At 61.4% G+C, this 21684-nt stretch overlaps 2 protein-coding genes across 5 annotated transcripts in view; both read right to left on the bottom strand.

Moving 5' to 3' along the window:
* Positions 1-809: 809 nt before the first annotated feature.
* AKNA (AT-hook transcription factor) lies at positions 810-18019 on the bottom strand. Of its 3 annotated transcripts, XR_013184970.1 has the most exons (23): positions 17830-18019; positions 11539-11803; positions 10485-11422; positions 9947-10021; positions 9308-9467; positions 8820-8977; positions 8291-8350; positions 8099-8199; positions 7816-8002; positions 7611-7738; positions 7352-7525; positions 6976-7177; positions 6779-6888; positions 6185-6399; positions 5824-6010; positions 5425-5598; positions 5175-5278; positions 4885-5034; positions 4705-4806; positions 4104-4214; positions 3721-3871; positions 1120-3473; positions 810-1079 (listed from the first exon to the last, which is right to left on the bottom strand). XR_013184970.1 is itself a non-coding variant. In XM_077189421.1 (22 exons), the coding sequence occupies exons 2-22, from the start codon at positions 11705-11707 to the stop codon at positions 3215-3217; spliced, it is 3912 nt and encodes a 1303-aa protein (XP_077045536.1). In that variant the 5' UTR covers positions 11708-11803; positions 17830-18019; the 3' UTR covers positions 810-3214. The 3 variants fall into 3 exon arrangements, 2 of the variants coding, with proteins under 2 accessions (XP_077045536.1, XP_077045535.1); XM_077189421.1 differs by having other exon boundaries at positions 810-3473; positions 3721-3868; XM_077189420.1 differs by having other exon boundaries at positions 810-3473.
* A 538-nt stretch (positions 18020-18557) lies between these two features.
* The window catches only part of WHRN (whirlin), a 60044-nt gene continuing 56917 nt past the window's right edge, over positions 18558-21684 (bottom strand). For both annotated transcript variants that reach the window (XM_077189349.1, XM_054646406.2), the window contains 3 exons: positions 20943-21121; positions 20207-20329; positions 18558-19238 (listed from right to left, as the gene is read on the bottom strand). In XM_077189349.1, the coding sequence (XP_077045464.1) occupies positions 19056-19238; positions 20207-20329; positions 20943-21121 (485 nt within the window). In that variant the 3' untranslated portion in view covers positions 18558-19055. The remainder of the gene's footprint in view (positions 19239-20206; positions 20330-20942; positions 21122-21684) is intronic.

The raw sequence follows: 21684 nt of genomic DNA on the forward strand, positions 1-21684 counted from the left end.
TGGACTCTGTGTATATTAATGACTGTGTCTTGTGACGTTCTTACGAGCTTGGTGTATAGTGATTTCCCCCAACCTCTGATTTTAGTTGGGTTTTTATTTGACGCCCCTGGATTGCCCCCCTTGTCCCTCGCCTTTAGATGCACTGCAATATTTTGGGGTCTATGGTTTTGTTCTCTTCCCCCTGAAGGCTGTGAGCCCCCTTTTCCTACCCTAAAATTGCTCTTTCTTGCCTTGTTGGTGGTTAGCCCCCCCTTTCCCTTCCCTTCCCGTCTGCTCCTTGCCCATAAAGTTAAATATATATTTTTAGGGCAAAGGCTGTATCATTGCACTGATATTTGTTGGTTCCCCTTTGGTCTCCCAGCCCGTTTCTGTTCCTCTTTGGTTTAGCAATGCAAATGCTTCAGGATCTTGTATGTTGGACATTATTATTATTATTATTTTTTCTGTTACAGTTATTTATATAAAAAATAATTTATCAAAAAGGAAAACTTTAAAAAAAAATAATCTAGTCTGTCTTGGAACTTGTTTACCTTGAAATTACTGGAATCTAAATGTTTGAAAGTGTTGAAGCACAAACATGTATCATCTCTGTATATCTGTTCTTCTGTACTAAAGCACTCGAGTGACTAAATAAAAGCGATCTCCATCCCTAGTGCAACTGGGGCTGTGCTCTGCTGCTCCCTCAGGGCCAGGAAAACAGGGAAAAGGCATGGGAAAATATTCCCTCTAACCCCAAGGGAGGGCTTCTGGTGTGGTGATATCAAACCTCCCCCTAGGAGTGGCTTTGGGAAGGAAAATCAGCACACGAGTCATCCAACTGCATTTATTTCCTTCAAAAATAGGTGATTTCTTCGTACAAAATACCAGCCCAGTGGCTCTGCTGGGTGTTAAAAAATAGGGGATAAGGGAAAACAAACAGCATTTGGTCCTGGCTACTGCATTTGGAATAATTAACCACACTTTCCACATCTTCCTATCATGCCCTGCCTGGGCTGGGGGAGTCACAGCTTCCAGCTTGGGGCACAGGCATGAGCAGAGGCAACCAGAGACAAATAAAACCTCTTTTAAACTCCCCAAACCTCTTTAAAATCCCCCAAACCTCTTTTAAGGTCCCCAAACCTCTTTAAAATCCCCCAAACCTCTTTAAAATCCCCCAAACCCAGCCCTCTTGGCCCAAAAAAGGGGGAAGGGACAGCCCGATTCCCAACGCCTCATCTCAGGATCAGGCTCAGGAGGAGCTTGGAAGCTCCAGACCCGAGTCCCTCACTGATCCCTCCCTCCAAATGTGGGTATTTGTACAACAAATAAAAGATAAATAAATACATTTGACACTGGCACTTCAGGTAGGTCCTACAGATAAACACAGGCTGAGGTGCTGGGGGTGGAGCAGGGGGTTTGGCTGGACCCATACCAGGAAAAGCTGCCCCAACCACATCCTTTTCCCTAAAAAATAGGAATGAACTCCTCAGAAACCCAGCTGGGAGGAACAGGGGCTCCACAGCCCCACACCTGCTTTGGTTCTCTTCAACCAGCCCAGCTTCCCTGAGGATCCCAGGGGGAAAACCTCAAATCCTTCATTTTATTTTCTGCCTGGATGATGCTGTGGGTGGCCACATCCAGGGATGACCAGAAAAAACCTCACAAATGCCCTAAGGGTTGTGCTGGAAATGCAAACCAGAGTATTTATATATATGTATCTGTAGAAAGATATATCTATAGAATCAGATACAGATCTGGACATACACAGATCTATTTATATCTGTCTCTCTAGATATAGACAGAAAACTAAATATAGATATGCCTATCTAGATATATCCATTTATAGATACACATATATCACACACACACATTATAGATCATCAATCAACACTCCAAAGAGTGATTTAGCTGCTCATTAGCTAAAAAATTCACATAAAAACCAACAAAAAAATAAATTTCCCCAGGGAGGATCCTGCTGGCTTCAAGTCCAAGGGCAGAGGGCAGAGCCCCCTGAGGAGGCCTGGAAAGGGTGGAATAGGGAATGCCAGGGAATGCCAGGGAATTCTGCCCACACAGGCACAGAGGTAAACACAGCTGCCAAGGGGGCTGGACCCACACGAGGTCAGAGCACCCCAGAAGTGCTCAGGGTGGGGTGGCCATGGCCCTAGTGGGACACCCTGCTGCTCCCAAGGGATGGTGCTGCAGAATGCTGGACACTCCTGCCCTCACCTTCCCCCCTCCTGCAGCTTGGGGGCTCCTGGAGATGGACAGACAGATGGACAGGCCATGCAGGGACTGCAGGGAGGGCAGGAAGGGGGTGGCAGCCAGGGCAGGAACCCCTGAGGTACCTGCAGCCCTGCTGGCCCCAGGTTTGGCAGGGAGCACACAGTGCAGGGACAATGAGGGCTCCATTCCCCTTTCCTGGTGGCACAGAGGGCCTGGAGGCACCTTCAGCCCTGCTGGCCCCAGGTTTGGCAAGAGGCACACAGGACAGGGACACTGAAGGGCCCATCCTCCTCTCCTGGTGGCACAGAGGGTCTGGAAGTACCTCTGGCACTGCATGCCCAGGTTTGGCAGGGGGCATGCAGTGAGGGACACTGAGGGGCCCATCCCACTCTCCTGGTGGCATGGAGGGCCTGGAGGTACCTCCAGCCCTTGTGGCCCAGGTTTGGCAGGGGGCACCTAGTGCAGGGACACTGAAGGGCCCATTCTCCTCTCCTGGTGGCATGGAGACTCTGGAGGTGCCTCTAGCCCTGCTGCCCCAGGTTTGGCAGGGAGCACACAGTGCAGGGACACTGAAGGGCCCATTCTCCTCTCCTGCTAGCACAGAAGGTCTGGAGGTACCTCTGGCCCTGCAGGATTGGCAGGGAGCACACAGTGCAGGGACTCTGAGGGGCCCATTCTCCTCTCCTGGTGGCACAGGGACTCTGGAGGCGCCTCTGGCCCTACTGGTCCCAGGTTTGGCAGGGAGCACACAGTGCAGGGACACTGAGGGGCCCATCCTCCTCTCCTGGTGGCATGGAGGGTCTGGAGGCACCTCTGGCCCTGCTGCCCTAGGTTTCGCTGGGGGCATGCAGTGAGGGACACTGAGGGGCCCATCCTCCTCTCCGGGCGGCACGGAGGGGCTGGAGGCACCGCTGCCCCCATGTTGGACAGGGAGCACACAGTGAGGGACACTGAGGGCTCCATCCCCCTCTCGTGTGTCACGGAGGCCCTGGAGGTGCCAGCAGGGCCCTCAGAAGAGGCAGGAGCCCCGTGGCCGGCCCAGCTCTGCGGCCAGGGCCCGGCTGATGCGGCTGGAGCTCAGCCTGGCGCTCTGGGCAGCCTCCACAGCCCGGCCCAGGCACCAGTTCAGCTCCTCCAGCTCCTCCAGCTCCAGGCTCAGGCGGCGCTGGTGGCCCTGGGGCCGGGGGGGACGCTCTGCCCGCCGGGGGACACCGAGGGGGACCCCGGCCAGGGCTGGGGCTGAGGTAGGAACTGCTGGGGAGCAGTAGCTGGGAAGAAGAAGGAACCTGGGCTCAGTGATGGGGTCTGTGCCACCACCCCACCTTGTGTCCATCCCTCTTCCCCATCTCCTCCAGGCCCACCCCACAGCACCACCCCCTGAGCACAGAGGAGCCAGTGGCAGTGTCACCCCACAGTGGATCCCTGGGGTGGGGACAGCCCCTCCTGGGTTCCCCCTCCACCCCTGGGGGATGCTGACCCCCCCTGAACCCCCTCCCAGCCCCAGGGCATCCTTACAGCATGGAGGGCACGTAAGGCACGAGGGGGACGGGTGCCAGGCAGACGGTGGCAGCAGGGGTGGCTGCCAAGTACCAAATTCCAGGTTGCTCCAGCTTCTGGGCTCCAGCCTGGGGACCTGGGGGACAGGAGCCACCAGGGACATGCTCTGCTGAGGGAGGAAGGGGGTTAGATGTCCCCATGGGGGTGCAGTGTCCCCATGGGGGTTTGGTGTCCCCAGGGGTGCCCATGGAGTGTCAGCCCCAGTGCCATCACCCCCTGTGCCACACGGGGTGGGCACAGTCCCCTGCCATCATCAGGGGGCTGAGGTTGTCCCTTGTCCCAGCAGCCAGCCCCCACATGGTGAGGAGCTGTTCCAGGCATGTGTCACCCTTGTCACCCACCATGTGTGGCTGTGTCCCTGCTGCCCGTGGGTGCCCGGCAGGTGGGGCAGGACGTTCTCCTGGGGGTGCTGTGCTGGGGGTGCCTGGGAGTGTCACCTCCCCCAAATGCAGCTGTGGAGAGAGGACATCAGGAATGGCCCCTGCACGGCCAGCCAGGGATGGTTGGGAAGAGCTGAGTGGTTTGGGGGGATGGTGAGATGCGGAGGGGGCTTTCCCTGCAGGAAAAGGGGGGGTCTGCAAAGGTGGGCTCTGCACTGGCACCTGGGACAGGGCTGGGGACAGGTGACAGTGCTGCCAGTGACACCTGGAAACCCAGGGAATCCCAGCAATCCCAGGGAATCCCAGCAATCCCAGGGAATGCCAGCTATTTCTGCCCATACAGGCACAAATGCCAAGGGGGGCTTGACCCATGCAGGATCCCCACGAGGTCAGGGCATTGCCCTTGGGGACAATGGGGTCTGGCCAAGGGACAGTGAGGAGAGCCTCAGGCCATGAGGAATGGGTTTGTCTGTCCCCTCCCTAAGCCTCTCCAGTTAATTAATTAGGGTCATTAGCAGCTGTTAGCGGTGGTAGGGAAGGGCAGGGGCTGAGCACCACTCACCTGATGCCGTCCTGCCCCTGTGACATCGGGGACAGCCCGAGGTGCCCGGCTCTTCCCGGGGTGCCGGGGTGGCACGTGGTGTCCCTGCCTGGTACCGTGTCCCTGCCAAACCCCAGCGTGAGCATGGCCAGGGTCCCCAGGGCGGGGGCAGCCCCACCACCGACCGCCACCAGCACCCACCTGCGTGCTGTCCCCGGAATGTCACCGGCCCCGGGGCCTTCCCAAGGTGCTTCCGCAGGGCGGGGGGTGCCCGGGGCCCGGGCTCTGACTCGGAGGCTGCGGTGGAGGACAGGGAAGGGGGGTGGCATCCGCCGGGACCCAGCTGCAGACCTGCAGGACCCACCCCAGGCTGAGCACTGCGGGCTCCGTGGGACCACCAGGACCCCAGGGTCCTGCAGCCCCACAGCATTATGGGGAGGGCAAGTGGCACGCAGGGAGGAGCGGGTCCCCTCTGTCCCCACCCCACTTACCGAGGTCCAGCTCGGGCTTGCTCCGTGGCAGCGATGCCGACCTTCCCCTCCGCATGGGTGTGACCCTGGGGGCCGCCCTGCCCCGCACAGGGGGGCTCGGCTCCCTGCGCAGGGGACAGAAATGCTGTCACCACCTCCACTGTCAGCACCTCCACCCACCAGGCTGGCAGTCCCCTCAAGCCAAACCCCTCCCTGCTTACAGCAGAGATGGGGACAGGCTGAGGCTGGGGGTGTCCCCCCTGCCACCTACCCCGAGGGTGTCGCGTCCTGCGGGGCCGATGCTCCGCTGGCCACCGGCTGCCTCCGGGCCGGGGTGACACCGGGAGTGCCTTTTCCCTCGGGGTAGCTGCGGGAGTGGCACAGGCTCTCCTCCAGCCTCCGCCGCAGCCGCCACACCTCGTCCTGCAGCGCCCGGATGGCCTGGCTGCCCCAGGACACATGTCCCAGTGAGGGGGGGCAGCCAGCAGGGACCCCAGCGGTGCTGGTGGCCCTTGGGGAGCATCAGCACCTCCCTCCCAGATCCCTCTGGGACCCCCCGCCAAAACCAAGCCTGGGCTGGCATCCAGTGCCCTGTGGGTGCCTTTGGGGGGTCCCTGTGTCACCCACGGGGGTCTGGCCTGGTTTGGGGTGCTGGGACACAGCCACTCACTCGCGCTCCAGACGGGAGCCCAGCAGGTCACAGTGAGCCGGGTCGAGGGACGGCAGGTCGGGGGACAGGAGGGTGGGGGATGGCGTTTGTGGGGAGGGCAGGGGGCTGGTGGGGCTCCTGGCCATGGCTGGGGGGTGGCCACCGGCGCTGGCACAGATCCTGGCTGCCACCTCTGAGTCCGTGTGAGCTGGGGAAGCAAGGGGAGCACAGTGAGCTGGGACCGTCGAGCAGAGACTGGAACACACCTCCCTCCAGGGAGGGTGACATCAGCACCACGAGGAGGGCTGGGAACCCCAACAACCAGAGCCACAGAGCCAGGGCCCCCCAGATCTCTCACCCTCGCCGAGTCCTGTGTACTCACTGCCATCACCGTCGGGGTCTGGCCCCACCTCGCTGCCCTCAGCCCAGCGAGGGGGGGAGCTGCTCTGAGAGGGGCTGCTGGGGGGCCCCCCTGTGCCCTCTGGGAGGTAGATGCCCATCAGTGCCGTCTCCGAGGGAAGCGGGGTCATCTCTCTCTCCCGTGGGGAACGGAGCCTGCTGGGGATGGGGACGGAGGGTCCCAGAGAGCCCGGAGCCCTGCGGAAGGGATGGGTCATGTGGGCAGCCCCAGGGCTCCCCCTGGCCACGGGAGCTTGTCTTTTTTAAAAGAGCTACTCTTTTTAAACTATCTTCTTTTTATATCCCAAGAGCATCATCATGGCAACACATTGTGAGGAAGAGTACGCTTACTGCAGTGTGAGTTGAAGAAAGTGTTGCTAGCTCAGGTATCAGGAAACTGATTCCAAAAGATGATTCTCAGCAAAGCTGATAGAATCATTGAATTGCAGGACAGCAGCTTGGGTTGGAAGGAACTGAAAGATCATCTGCACATCTCCAACCCTGCTCCCCACACCCTCGGTGCCTCTCTGCCATCCCTGCTCCTCAAATCCCCCAAATCCCGTGGGCAGAGCCATACCTGGGGCCAGGGGGATGGTGCTCAGGGGTGTGCACGGGGGGTGACACCCTGCTGGCCTCCGAGCCCACGAAGCCACTGTCGGTCTCTGGGGACACGATGCGCTGCTGCTCCTGCAGAGGGACAGCAGGGTGGGTGCCCAGCAGCCCGGGGGGCTCTGGGGGGGTCCCAGGCAGGGATCCACAGTCCCAGGGACTCACCTTGCGGGGCCCGGGCTGGGTGGCACCGCTGCCTGTCCCACCGAGGGACAGGGACACCCGTGGTGGCCCAGGGACCCCCAGGGGGGGCTTGGCAGAGGCTGGTGGCTCCTCAGCAGTGGCAGGGGAGGGGTGGCCCAGTGTCTCCTCCAGGTTTGGGAGTTCTCTGGGGGGAAGGGTCGCAGCTCTTCTCTGTGGCAGGCGCCTGTGGGGAGGGGATGGAGAGGGAATGATGGGGCAGAGAAACCCCAGACACGGGGAAATGTCCTGGTCCAGCTCTGCCATGGAGGAGGCCCCATGGTAAAACTGTTAACCCCAAGGTAAATAAAACTGGAGATCTGACATCAAACCTGCTCACCCCTGCCTCCACAGCACTTACAAGGCCAAGGGCTCGAGGTTGGGCTCCTCCTCGAGTGACCGTGTCCTGCAGGGGACCTTGCTGGGGCCACTGTCCCCTGCCGTGGGTGCATCCACCTCCTCCTGGGACTGGCTCCCCACCAGGCTCAGCCGCTCCAGGCTCAGCGACTCCGGCAAGGACTTGAAGTGCTTGTACCTGGGGGACCCACGGGCAGGAGCAGGTGGCTTTGGGGACATGCCCTGTGGCCGTGCCCCCCCTGCCCCGCTGTGAGGGCACTCACTGCTCCAGCAGGTCCCCAAAATCCTCCTCCACTTGGCGCTGCTTGTGCCAGAGGGGCCAGGGCAGCCCCCCTGCCACCCCCTCGCTGTCCTCTGCTGTCCCCTGAGGATCCTCCACCAGCGCAGGGCTCTGTGGGCACAAGGGGGTGAGAGGGGCAACCCCCCATGAATGCAGTGGGGTGGGGAACCTTTGCACCCCCAGCTCACCTTGGGGCATGGGGAGTGGGCGGCCGGTGGTGGGGACGAGGCTGGGGGGCAGGGGGGCTGCAGAGGGTGCTGAGGGGGGGGCTGAGGGAGGGGCTGAGGGTGGGGCTGCCGCCTGGCCCCCGGCTCCAGCCGCTCCTTCAGCCCCTCCAGGCGCAGCCCCAGGCGGTAAATCTCCCCTTCCACTGCCCTGCAAGACACCAGCCATCAGTGCGGGGGGGACAGCGACCCCCGGGGACTCTCCGGGGCCTCTGGGGAGGGGGTGTCAGGGGGATGGAGCCTGTACCGGTCAGGATCAAAGCCCCCCGCAGTCGCTGGGAGCTGCTGCCGGCCCCGCAGGTATTCCCGCTCCAGGGCATCCTGCGCGTCCTTCAGCATCCTCATCCTCTGCGGCACAAGAGCGGTGTCTGAGCATGTCCAATGGGCCCCGGGCATGCCCCATGCCCCCAGGCTGGGGTCGGGGAAGGGGCTGACGCACCTGGAGCTGTTCCGAGGGTGTGGGGGTCCCTGCACGCACCCAGCTTTCGAAGGATTCCACCTGGCCGGAGTTGTATGGGCTGAGCATGGCCCTGCTGTGCCCCCTCTGCACGTCCTAGACCCCCCATATGAAGCATCCCCAGGGACTGCTCCAGTGCAATCCCCCACTGCAGCCCTCGCCCTCTCCCTTTCCTTTCCTTTCCCCTTTCCTTTCCTTTCCTTTCCTTTCCTTTCCTTTCCTTTCCTTTCCTTTCCTTTCCCTTTCTCCCTCCCCAGCACCCCACAACACTCCCCCTCCCCACAGCATCTCCCCCAACCCCTCTGATCTAGATCCCCTCCACAGCTGCCCCCCTGCAGCGCCTCCCCCGCTTATCCCCATAGTCCCCCCTCAAAACTCTCCCCAAATCCCCTCCCTGCAGCCAGCACTCCCCAAAACCCCTATTCCACGCAGCCCCTCAGCACCCCCCTCTACAGCTCCCAATTCCCACACCTCTCCACACCCAGCCCCCCAGCAGCCCCCCAGTCCCTACCTGTGCCTGCAGCCTGCGGCTCTGCCCTGCCAGGGCCCGGGTGAGCCGGGGGCCGGGGCAGCAGCACGGCCCGGGGCAGGTGGGGCAGCACCCCCCGGGCAGAGGAGGGGACCGAGGCTGGGGTGAACCCCCCTGCTCTGATGGTCCTGGGGCTGCAGCTGTGAGAAAACACGAGGACAATGACACTGCAGCAGTGGTGACACCAGCATGGGGAAGGGGCTGTGGGGGACAATCCTCCCAGAAGCAGAGCAGGAGGGCCGTGAGCAGGACAGGGGACATGGATCAACACACCTGTGAGATGTGGGGCTCTGGGATGTGGATCAACACACCTGTGAGGTGTGGGGCTCTGGGATGTGGGATGTGGATCAACACACCTGTGAGGTGTGGGGCTGTGGGATGTGGATCAACACACCAGCGAGGTGTGGGGCTCTGGGATGTGGATCAACACACCTGTGAGGTGTGGGGCTGTGGGATGTGGACCAACACACCTGCAGCTGGCGAGGCCGGGGCTGTGGCCGGGGCTGTGGCCATGCCCAGAGCCGCTGTCCGTGCCTGTGGGATGCTCAGGGTCATCACTCGGCTCCCGGTGGCCACGGTGCCCATGGCGAGGCTGCGGCTGGGCTGGGGCGGGTCGGAGAACAGGCTCACCTGGGCAGGGAGAGCGGGTTTGGGCAGCCAGCCCGCACCCCGACCCACCCACCGTGCCCCGGGGCACCCTGAAGCACCCCATGGGCACAGCAGTGGGTGCGGTGAAGGTGGGGACACGCGTGCGGGGGGGCGGCTGGCACAGCCCTGCCTCAGTTTCCCCACCCACGCGGTGGCAGAGGTGACACGGGGACGCGCTTCCTGCCATCTCAGAGACGTGTCCCGCCATTCCGGGGACAATCGGGCTGAGCCACCGCCCTGGCACGGAGGGGACCGTGCCAGACGAGGGGGGCGCCATGCTCCCCGGGCTGCTGTGGGCTCTGCGGTGGCCTCAACCCCGTCCCTGGGCTGGGACCGCTCAACCGCAGCTCCCCAGGAGGAGGAAGAGGAGGGGGGCCGGGGGAGGAAGGCACAACTCATAACTTCAGGGAGGGGGGAGCAGAGAGGGGAACCCCCCCAGGCGTCCTGAAGCCCCCACCCACCCTGGCGCCCAGGCGCAGCTGGTCGATGGTGTTCTCAGCCTCGGCATACTTGGTCAGCAGCTTGTGGTAATCGTCCTGCAGGGAGGGGACACCAGTGGGGGACAGCACCCGGCACGGGGGATGCCCGAGGGGTGGGTGCTAAAGGGGGGAGGCAGCCCTGTGTGGGGACAGCACGGAGGGGGAGTCCCATGCGTGGGCTGTAGGAACCCCCTCCCCGAAACACCCAACCCCTCTGTGCAGATGTGACCCCCTTTTCTCCGCGTGGGGAGAGCCCCCTGTCCTCCCAGGAGGACAAACATCCTGAGGGTCACAAGCTCTGCGGGGGTGACCACCATCCCGGGGGGACACGAGCATCCTGTCCCCAGGCTGAGCACTGCCCACATCCCTGCTCCTTCCCTCCTCGCCAGCTCCATGCAGGAACCGGGAAAGGGTGACCAGCACCACACCCCCATGGATGCCCCAGAGGCAGTGACACCCCCATGTTCCCCCACCCTGCAGACCCTCCCAGTACGGCTGAACGGGGGGAGCCGGGCGTTACCTGGAGCTGCTGCACCAGCGCCGTGGCTTGTCTGGGGGACCTGAACTCCTGCGGCAGCCCGGCCGTGCTGGGGGGCTGCGGGGACGCCCCCTCGCCGCTGCTCAGCAGCACCTCCCGGACGATCTCGGCCGGGGATTTGAAGCCGATGGGGCCGCGGGGGCGGGCGGGCAGCACCCGGCCCCGGGGCGGGCGGTAGCTCTGGTCGAACTTCACCCGCGCCTCCACCTTGGACAGGTCGGGCAGGGGGTGGTTGAGGCGCCCTCGGCCGTACTGGGTGCCCTCGGTGCCCGTTCCCGAGGGATCCTTTGTCCCCTTGGCACCCGTTCGCCTCCGGGGGCTCAGGGACCGCGACTGCCGGGCGGGTTTGGGGGGCACCACGGCGGGCGCTGCTTTCTTGGGCACCCGGGATCTGCCGTGCCCTTGGGGTGCCGGGGCATTCCCGGCGCCCTGGGGCTGCCCGGTGGGTGCCGAGCCAGCAGGCGCCATCCCTGTGCCAGCTCTCTGGGGCTCGGGCACACGCTCGGGGCTGGGGCCATCGGGGGAGAGCTGCGGGGGGAGGCTCCGTCTCGGGCTCCACTCCTGCCTGTGCCCCCCGATGGTGTCCCCGGCCGTGCCCCAGCCCCGGTGCTGGCGGGACGGGGGGCCAGGGCCAGGGCTGGCGTCCGAGAGCCCTGAGGTGTCACCCCCGTCCGTGCTGCAGCCCCGGGGCCGGCACAGAGCCCGGCCGGCCCTCACGGCCTCGGGGCTGCCGCTGGAGCCCGAGCCCCAGCAGCCCCCAGAGGACAGCTCGGGGTCGGGGTCCCCATCGCTCTCCGCCCCCCAGGGCCCCTCGTCCGCCCCGGAGCTGCCCCGCTCCTCATCCTCCTCGGCCGGCTCCTGCCGCGGGTGCCACGGCCCCTCCTGCGCCGGGGACCCCTCCTCCAGCTCCTCACTGCCACCTGCAAAACAGCGGCACCGCGGGGCTGTGGCCACCCACGCCCAGCCCGTGTCCCCGGCCCCCCCTCTCCAGCAGCTCCGGCGACATTTGGGACCACCCCTTGTGGGCAGGACTCACCCCACGGGGGGCTCCTGGCACCCTCCCCCAGGCCGATGACCCCATCCTCGTCCATCCGCCTTTCAAAGTCGTCTTCTTCCTCCTCCTCCTCCTCCTCCTCCTCCTCCTCGCCGTGCCAGCGCGTCAGCTCTGTTTGTGTCCAGCGCAGCCATGGTGCCGGGCTGGCCATGGCCCCTCACTTGTGTCGCTTCATGGCCCGGCGGCGGTGGCGGCGGGCTGGGGACCTCCTTGTCGCGAATGTAGGTCACAGCATCGCCGCCGCGTCCTGGGGGCGCCGGGGGAGAGGGAGGCATGCTCAGCGGGACATGGTGCGCTCTGTTTGATGTGTCTTCCCTGTCCCCCAAATCCCGGGGACAACAACAACCCCCGATGATGGTGGGGACACCCTCGGATCAGACCCCCCCACCTCTGCATCCCACCCTGAAGCTGGAGCTGCCACATCTCTGCCAGGTCCTCGTGGGGAAGGAGCCCCTCAGGGCCACCCCAAAAGGTTTGTCCCCCACCCCGGGAACACCCAGGCCATGCTGGCACCCTGTGGATGTCACCCCAGCTGGGCAGCCACACCCTGGGGACCACCAGCAGTGCTGGGGGGGCAGGAGCACCCCAAAGAGCCCTCTGGATGTGGGGTCACAGCAGAGACCTGATACAAAAATTCCCATGATGATCCCAAAGCATGAGCTCCCCCCTCACCCCCGCACGGGGTTTCCACCAGCAGCCGGATACCAAAACCCCAAATGTGGAGTGTGGCAAGAAAGGCCACGGGGTTCCCAACCCCTCTGCTGGATTGGAGCCCCATAAGCCCAAATTTTGGCTTGGGGGGTCAAACCAGGCACCTCCAGCCCCATGCAGGGACACTCACCCTGTACCAGCAGCCTCAGGACATCCCCATCACTGTGACCCCATGAAAACCGAGCACCCCGAAACCTTCCTGTGCCTGTGGGGCAGCCCAGCTTTTGCAGAAGGAGGAAATGATGTTTCCTGCAAGTTTGCAGGTGGCCACAAAAGTTTTAACCCCATCCGGCCCTGCGCAGTGGGGGCTGAACTCTCCTCCTGCAGCATTTTCTATCAAAACCTTTATTTTTTAATCCATTTCAGAGCAAAATGCCGTAGGAAGAGAGGGGAGGGAGATCCCTGGGACCATCAGCAATTAGCCCATAAAACATCAGCACAAAGATTTTCCAGGAGACTTGAATTAAGCTTTAAAGCCCCAAAATTCAGCCATCCTTAGAAATTCCCCCAGATTTCCACAGGGAGGGTCCAGCTGGCCCCAGCCTGGGATGCTGCTCACACTCCCAGGGGTGCTGTGGCTGCACCCAGGCACTGTGGCCTGTCTTGGCACATTCACAGGCAGCCAATTAAGCCAGCTCGTTAATGTGTAATTAGTGGCACGCAGAGGACAGCTTGATGAGCTAATGAAACCACAGCATGATGCCTGGGGTGGCTGCTCTTAGCCAGAGGGTGCTGTGGTGATTTTGGGGTGCTGTGGTGATTTTGGGGTGCTGCTGGCTGGGGGATGGGGGTGATGAGGAGTAAACCTATCCACAGCACCCACATGCTCTGGGAAAAGTCCTCTGATCCTCTCCCAAGCCTCAGTTCTGCAAATTCCTTGGGTGTTTGTGAGGTTTGAGGTTATTTTCCAGCCCTGCCTGGCGTCAAGGGCATCATCCTTGCACCAGCCTTGCTCCCAGCCCTGCCTGCATCCTTGGGGATTTCAAGCAGGAGCAAACCCCAAAGCATCCCTTAGGGTCTTGCAAACCTCCTGGGGGGTTTGCATGAGGTTTTCTCCCCCACACTGAGTGGATAACTCCATTCCCTACACCTGGAGATGCTCCACAGCTTCTCATGCCACCGGGGCTGCCCACAGGATTCTTCAGACTCGGAGCTACTGAAACCAAAGAGGGATTTTGGCTTTAGCTCCTCCCTGGGCTGGGATGTTTCCAGCCCCAAGTCCTTACACACATCCCAGAGATCCCCACCAAGTGCCTCCCATCCCACCTGGAGCTCTGCAGGATCCCAGAGCCATGAGGAGCCCCAAACACCATGCTCAGGATTCCCACAGGAGAGTGCTGGGTGAAAGGAGCCTGGGTGTAGGATTGTGTTTGCTATTGACAGAGTGACCAAATTATTCTTTGTCTACTTAAAAAGGCAAAAAAAGCCCAAAAGTTTCTCTCCTCAATTGGGTAAAAAGATACCTCACAAGACCTTTAGGACTTCACCTCAAACCTGGGGCTGCCCAATTAAGCAAAGGCCAAAAACTCCCACCTAAGTAATTCACTAAAAAAAGAAGAGAACAAAGGAAATAATTGCTTTTGTGGAGTGTCTTAACAAAAAACAAAAACCTCTTACCCCTAACTCAGTTTTTCTCTACAAGAGCTTTATTATTTTGCCTTTTATTAAATTTTTTCTGTTTCCAACACTACCTAAAAAACCATCCTACTAATTTTATATCATTAAAAGTAACTAAGCTATCTCAAGTGTAATAAATTCTCTAAGAGCTCCTAAGACCTAACTCAAAAAAACTCCATCACCTGGGGGTCCTGTTCTCTTGGGATAAAGGCAGTTAAAACATTCCCAACCCATTTCTGGTGTTTTTTTAACCCCATCCCAGGCAAGGGATGGGGATTTTGCATCTCTTGAAGGAGGCCATGCCTAACCCACATTTTGTCACCCCATTTCTGAGCAGTGATTCCCACATGCACAGCCCACAGCAGCTGCAGTCCAAACCCAGCCACAGTTATTGCTTTCCCAGAAAATCCCTCTGCTGATGGGCATGGTGGCAAGAGCAAAAATACTCAGATTCTTTTCCCCCCTCTAAGTGATTTTCTCCCTGTTATGGGAGCACAGAAAAGCTTGAAAAATGATGTGGCTTCGTGCTCAGCAGCCACAAATCAAACAAAAACAATCCCAAATGTGTGTGCAGAAATGTATCCATATATTTTAATTTTCCTCTTTGAAAGCCAGGATTTTTTGCAACAGGCAACTGGGAAAAAAGCTAAAAAGAAATTTAAAAGCCTCAGCTAAAAACCCCTGAACTCTGCTCTGCACCAGCCCCTCCAGGCCTCCCCTGCCCTACAAATCCCAGCCAGGGCTGTCCCAAATTGTGGCTCAGGGCAGAGGGGCTCAGCTGAGGGGGGGATGCTGCCAGCAGTGCTGGGTGCTGCCAGGTCTGTCTGTCCCTCCTGAATCCTTTCTGCAGGCAGCAATCCCATCCCTGTCCCATTCCCTGCCCTGATCCCATCCCTGATCCCATCCCTGATCCACTCCCTGCCCCGATCCCATCCCTGTCCCACTCCCTGCCTGGATCCCATCCCAGATCCCATCCCTGTCCCGATCCCATCCCTGCCCCACTCCCTGTCCTGATCCCATCCCTGCCCCACTCCCTGTCCTGATCCCATCCCTGACCCACTCCCTGCCCTGATCCCATCCCTGCCCCACTCCCTGCCCCACTCCCTGTCCTGATCCCATCCCTGATCCACTCCCTGCCCTGATCCCATCTCATCCCTGTCCCACTCCCTGCCTGGATCCCATCCCAGATCCCATCCCTGTCCCGATCCCATCCCTGCCCCACTCCCTGCCCCACTCCCTGTCCTGATCCCATCCCTGTCCCACTCCCTGCCCTGATCCCATCCCATCCCTGATCCACTCCCTGCCCTGATCCCATCCCTGCCCCATCCCATTCCATCCCTGATGCACTCCCTGCCCTGATCCCATCCCTGTCCCACTCCCTGTCCTGATCCCATCCCTGCCCCACTCCCTGCCTGGATCCCATCCCTGCCCCACTCCCTGTCCCATCCCATCCCTGATCCCATCCTTGTCCCACTCCCTGCCCCATAATATCCCTGATCCCATCCCTGTCCCATCCCTGTCCCAATCCCATCCCTGTCTCACTCCCTGTCCCATCCCTGCCCTGGTCCCATCCCATCCCATCCCTGCCCCGATCCCTGCCCCGATCCCATCCCATCCCATCCCATCCCATCCCATCCCATCCCATCCCATCCCATCCCATCCCATCCCTGCCCCGATCCCATCCCATCCCATCCCATCCCATCCCATCCCATCCCATCCCATCCCTGCCCTGATCCCATCCCTGTCCCACTCCCTGCCCCATCCCTGTCCCATCCCTGTCCCATCCCTGCCCCGATCCCATCCCTGTCTCACTCCCTGCCCCGGGCAAAGACCGAGGTGTGAGGCTGATCCCGCCCAGCTCATCCTGCGTGGGCAGGGAAGCAGCAGCCATCCAGGCCAGCACGGAGCCATCGTGGCTCCTGGCTTTATCAGTGCTGACAGCAGAGGAGACAGGAGCATCCTCCGCCCCAGGGCTCGCTCGGTGACAGGGAAGGGGGGGTCAGGGCTGCTGTCACTCTGCCTTCACTGCCTTGTCAGCCCCGGGAAGAGCAGGGGGGATTGGGGGGCTCTAAACCCCGCAGCTCCATCTCCACATTCTCTGGGTGATGTGGAATTACCCTCCTGCCCAGTGTCCCAAAATTCCTTTGCCTGGGATGGGTTAAAGCCCCTCCTGCACATCCGTGCCCATCTGGGATGCAGGGGGGGCTAAACCCCCATCCCAGGCCCTTGCATGGATGTTTTGCATCTCTTTTAGAGAGGTTTGAAGGAGGCCAGAACGGCCTCGGGCTGAAACTTGGCAAGGCATGTCTGCGCTCCAGGAGGGAGAAATTCCTGGTGTATAAATCCTTTTTTAAAGCCCACAGAGCCCCGTTTTAATAGCCATGAAAGAGGGCAGAGAAGCGGAAACGCTGCGTTCTCAGTTTGCATTATTTCCTACTAGAACAAGGGAGGGACCATCACAGCGAGGAAGAGCCTGACAAACCTCACTGGTCCTCTGAAAGCACACGCCTGTCACCATCACTGCAAAGCCCACGTGTCACCCCAATTCCAGCAGCTCCAGGGGCCACGTCCCCCCCAGTCCCCCCATACTGCCACACCCCCACGGAGAGGCACCAAAACACCATGGAAATGTCATTTTTCCATCACTTGCACCGAAGCAAAGCCCGACAAGACAGAGAACTCTTCTTTCCTCCATCCTCCCTGGCACACGGACCCTCCTGTCCTGGCTGGGGTGCATCCCCGGGCTGCGGGGCTGGGGGCGGATGGCTGTTATGCCCTGAAGGACAGACAGCCTTAATGCCCTGAAGGACAGACAGCCTTAATCCCCGTCTGGAGAGCGCTGCCGCTGTCCCCGGCACAGCCGCTGCCACGGAGATCCCTTCTTAGCACCGGGCAGAGAGGGAGCAGGGACAAGGCCGGGGAGATTGTGCTGAGCTGAACCAGCCCCGGCTTCCCTGTGCCACGGCCTCAACCTCCCACAGCAAAGAATTCATCCCCAATATCCCATCCAGCCCTGCTCTTTGTCAGTTTGAAGCCATTCCCCGTGTCCTGTCCCTCCATCCCTTGTCCCTCCCCGGCTCTCCCGGAGCCCCTTTAGGCACTGGGAGCGGCTCTGAGCTCTCCCTGGAGCTTTTTCATCCCCATCACTCCTGCCCTGCCGCGCTCCCCGCCTGCCCTTGAACTTTAAGAAGCGATTTCAGCCCTGTCCGGAAGGCACCGAGCGGCTGCGGCCGAGCACGGGACACCCGCGACACCCTCGGGCACCGGCGGCTGCCATGAACACGGCTGCCCTTTAAATAAAACACGGAACTGAAGCTGAACCGGCCCCGCCGACTCACCCGGAGGAGCCGGCGGCAGCTCCCGGCCCCGCAGCCTCCGAGAGCCCCGGCCGAGCCTCCGAGCCGCCTCCGCAGCCCCTGACGAAACTCTGCCGGAATCCTCCGGCCCCGGCGGGGAGGAGGCACTGTCAGAAGCAAAGTTCTGACAAGTTTCCTCGGGGCCACGGAGGCTGCGATGGCGCGGGGAGGACACGCCTCGGTCAGGAGCGGCGTGTCCCGCATCCTCCCGCCGTGTCCCGCACCCTCCCGCCGTGTCCCGTGTCCTCGGCCGCAGGGACCCTGCCAGGGCTCGGGGTGCCCTCTCTCCGCCCAGGGACCCCAGCAGCTCCCGGCTGCGAGCCAGCCCTGCCCGAGCCGGGCTCAGCAAAGCCGGGCTCAGCAGAGCCGGGAGCTCTGGATGCGGCCCCGGGATGGGGCCCGCGGGCTGCGCCTCCAGCTGTGCCTCCAGCTGTGGCTCCGGCGGAGCCCCGGGGGCTCTCTCCTTCCTTCCAGCTGCAGCAGGGGCTGCAGGGAGCAGCCCAGCCGTTCCCAGCCCCCCCGGGCACAGCTGGGGCACATCTGGCCCGCGGGCACCGCTGGAGCGGCGCCTTCACCCCGCGCTGCCCACCTGTAGGGAGAGCCCGGCCGGCGCCTCCTCGGCCGGCGCTGGGCGGCTCCGGTCCCGATCCCGGTTCTGATCCCGATCTCGGTCCTGATCCCGGTCTCAGTCCCGATCCAGCCCGGCCCGGCCCCGCCGGACAAAAGCGCGGCCCGCGGCGCCAGGGGGCGTGGCCTCCCCTTATTAGCATACCCGCCGCACTCCGCCAATCCGCGCGCGGAGCGAGAGGTCGTCAGCATAAACCCCGCCCATCTTTTTATTTGCATATCCCGCCGCTGGCGGCCAATCAGAACCACGGCTGAGGGAACCTCATTGGCATAATTTATGCAGCGCGGGCACCCCCTGGCGGGGCGCTGCCCATTCCCGGAATTGGGATTGGGACGGGATGGGATGGGATCCATGGGATGGCCGATCCCAGAGATCCTTGGCAGTGATTGAGATGAGAACGGGGAAGGGATGGGGTGGGAATGAGGAGCAACTGAGATGGGAAAGAATGAGGTGGGATGGAATGAAATGGGGATAGGACTGGGCATGGGATAGGATGGGAATAAGGACTGGATGGGTCAAGGATGGGATGGGATGGGGCTGACATTGAGCATCCCCTCACCACCACCCCCACTTCACTCCCACCCACCCTGCCAACCCTGGGAAGGTCCCAGGATATTAAGGAAAATATCCTATCACCCCTTCCCCTTCCTAGCCCTCATCCCAGCCCCAAAGCACCCCCCAAGCACAGCCTTTTTTCTACCCTGATAGATTTATTGAAAAATTAAAAGCACAAGCTCTGTATATATAAATACAACGACATTGCCAGCGATTTACAAGGCCTCCGGTTGCTCTCTCTGCATCCCCACCCGTGGCTGGCACCACCCACCTGGGCACCTTGGGGACCGCCCAAAGGAGCAGCAACCCCCCAAAACTCCCTGCAGCCTGAGCCACGGGCCCACCCTGCTCTGTGTGTGGCACTCAAATGACAGCGGGGACACCCAGACCGAGCCGTCCTCCTGCCCCGCTCCCAGCCTGGCCGAGGGGGAGACGCCATTCCCTACCCCAGAGAGGACAGGGATGGAAACTTTGAGGGATGTGCCCGTTCTCAGCCTGCCCTAGGCAGGCAGCGAGCCTGGGGACATTTGGGGACAAGCCGGGGGTGCGTGCGCGTGCGGGGCCGTGGGACGCTGCTGTCCCACCTCGCTGCCATCCTCCATCCCCATCTCAGCGCTGCCCAAAGCCTGCCCCTAAAGGGCCACGTTGAACTCTGTGACCAAGAAATCGATGTAGTCCTTCTCCTTCAGCTTGAAGGCCTCGGCGATGATGCGGGCGGCCTCGCGGTGCTCCTTGCCCCGCAGCCCCGTGCCGTTCACCTCCAGGATGACGTGTCCCACCTTCAGCTTGCCACAGTTGTGTGCCGAGCCACCCCGCTGTGGGACAGAGAGGGGTGAGATCACACATCAAACAGGGGGGAAAAACTGCATCCCACCTTTCCCAGGGGGGAAAAACTGCATCCCGCCTTTCCCAGGGGGGAAAAATGACGTGTCCCACCTTCAGCTTCCCGCAGTTGTGTGTGCCGAGCCACCCCGCTGCGGGACAGAGAGAGGTCAGATCATGCTCCCACCACTCCCTGCATCAAGCAGGGGGAATAAATTGGAAGATATTTCATATCTGACAGGATGGATGTGAAATATTTCACTTTTTGGAGAGAGAGGATGAATTTGGCTTCCCCCCTGCTTGCTCCTCGAGCGTGATGCCAGCTGGGATGGCCAAGAATAACCAAGGCAGAGTCGGCTCTGCTTTTTTTTTGCTGTAAATAACTTGAATTTTGCCCCAAGTAAACAGCAAGCAGGGAGACAGATCCAGAGGGCTCAGTCTCCTGGCTCCCATCCACCATTCCCCCTCCTCAATCCTCTGTCTGGCAGTTTCCAGACATCTAGAGACAGCAGCCAAGCTTTCAGGGCTGCCCTGATTCCCTCGGAGATGTCTGGAGCACACAGCTGGCTCCCAGGAGGTGTGTTCTGGGATGGGATCATCCACGGGACACAGACACCATCCTCAGCTTGGCAGAACGGTGCCTGGGGAGCTGCACTGCTGTGGGGGGGCACAAACCCCCAAAATCCCCCTGGCCACAGCTCCAGGGCTTTCCCCAGCCTGCCCAGGGAGGAGAGGGGTGGGATGGGATGGGATGGGATCTGGGATGGGATTGGGATGGGATGGGATTGGGCAGGGATGGGATGGGATGGGATCTGAATGGGATTGGGATGGGATGGGACTCATGGGATGAGATGGAATTCATGGGATGAGATGGAATTCATAGGATGGGATGGGCTGGGATCTGGGATGTGCTGGGATGTGCTGGGATGTGCACGGAGCTGTCCCGTCCCAGCTGCCCTACCTGGATGGTGACGATGCGGGGCAGCGGCTGCCGCGTGTTGGCGCCGCCCTCGATGGCGATGCCCAAGGTGGGAGCGCTCTTGGACACCCGGATCAGACACGACGTGGGCTCCAGGAGCCCTGGCTGTGGGGACAGATGGCAGCACTGCCAAGGGGGCCTGGACACCGTGTGCCAGCCGCGCTCCCTCGGCCAGGGCCCCACAGCAGACAGGGACACGCTGGCTGCCACCACAGAGGGACAGACAGAGCCCTGCAGTTGCTTTCTGACTCCTGATCTAAAATCCCAACTCTGGGCAGCTCTGGAAGGGTTTGGGAAGGAGCAGAGCAGCTTTCTGTCTGCCTGCCCATGTCCCTCAGCCTCACCACCACCAGAAACCCTCTGAGTTATGTCTGATATCCGCTGCTACCTTCTCCTTTGGGCGACAGGTGACTTCACTCATGTGTCTCTTTAGAGCCAGGAATTCTCCCATGCTCCAGGTACCTGCTGGCTGGAGCTGGGAGGGATGGGATTTACCCAGGACAGAGTGAATCAGCCCTACAGTGCCCCTCTCAGCCACTCCTGAGCCCTTTCCCCACAGCTCAGCCCCCAGAGAACTGACTGCCTGCAGCAGAGAGGAGCAATACCCCAGCTCAGCACGGACCAGCGGCTGCTGCCTGTGGGCAGAGGGAGTGGAACGGGCTGGCCAAGGCAGTGGTGCCCCCTCCCACACAGAGCAGCACCCCAGGCCCCCCCTCACCGGCTTGGAGGCCCCTTCTGCCGCCCCCTCGCTCCTGGTGGCCTCCTTGGGGCTGCGGCTCTTCCCGGGGCCTGGCTGCCGGCTCCTGTCCTTGCCGCTCGTCTCCAGCTCCCCGATGTCCACCCCGCTGTCCTCGCTGAGGGTCTGCCCGCTGTCCGACAGCTGGGAGAGCGTGGAGGCTGGGGAGAGACTGCTGTGAGTGGGGGCAGCGCCAGGGCCAGGCCAGGGGCGAGGGCAGCTCCTGCTCCCAGGGCAGGGCAGCTCCCCTGGGATTCACACCGGGGCTGCAGAGCAAGGAGCCCAGCCCTGCAGACCCATGGAATTGCTTAGGTGGGAAAAGAACTCTCAGCTCATCGATCATGGCACTTCAAAGCCATGTCCCCAAGTGCCACATCTACATGGCTTTTATGTTGCAGTGTGATGCTGTTTCCTGTTTCACCTATCCCAGCCCCCCAGGTGTGCCAACCTCTCCTTTCCCCTCCCTGTGTCCCCGGGCTTAAAAGGAGACAGGACCATGCAGGCTGGGTTCTGTTGGGAGCTGTTACAAGATTCAGAGGTCTGTCATCCTGGAATAAACCCTGGATTAAAACTCTATGGCAGAATCCTCTCCTTTTTCTCTTCACCATCACCTGAACCTTTTCCACCAGAGGTAAACTGAGTTCCTACCATGCCTGGATTTGTTCTGGGTGCCCAGCTGCAGCACCCAAAGGTGTCTCTGAGGTGAAAACACCACAGCTGCCGC

The sequence above is a fragment of the Agelaius phoeniceus genome, chromosome 21, assembly GCF_051311805.1.
Source record: "Agelaius phoeniceus isolate bAgePho1 chromosome 21, bAgePho1.hap1, whole genome shotgun sequence".
Classification (NCBI taxonomy): Eukaryota; Metazoa; Chordata; class Aves; order Passeriformes; family Icteridae; genus Agelaius; species Agelaius phoeniceus.

Coding starts and splice junctions, on each gene's coding strand:
- AKNA (XM_077189420.1), bottom strand. CDS start 11,707: ATGGCCAGCCCGGCACCATGGCTGCGCTGGACACAAACAGAGCTGACG. Junction 8,351..8,819: donor GCCGCAGGCTGCAGGCACAG/GTAGGGACTGGG, acceptor AACTCCGGCCAG/GTGGAATCCTTCGAAAGCTG. Junction 5,599..5,823: donor GGCTCCCGTCTGGAGCGCGA/GTGAGTGGCTGT, acceptor GTCCTGGGGCAG/CCAGGCCATCCGGGCGCTGC.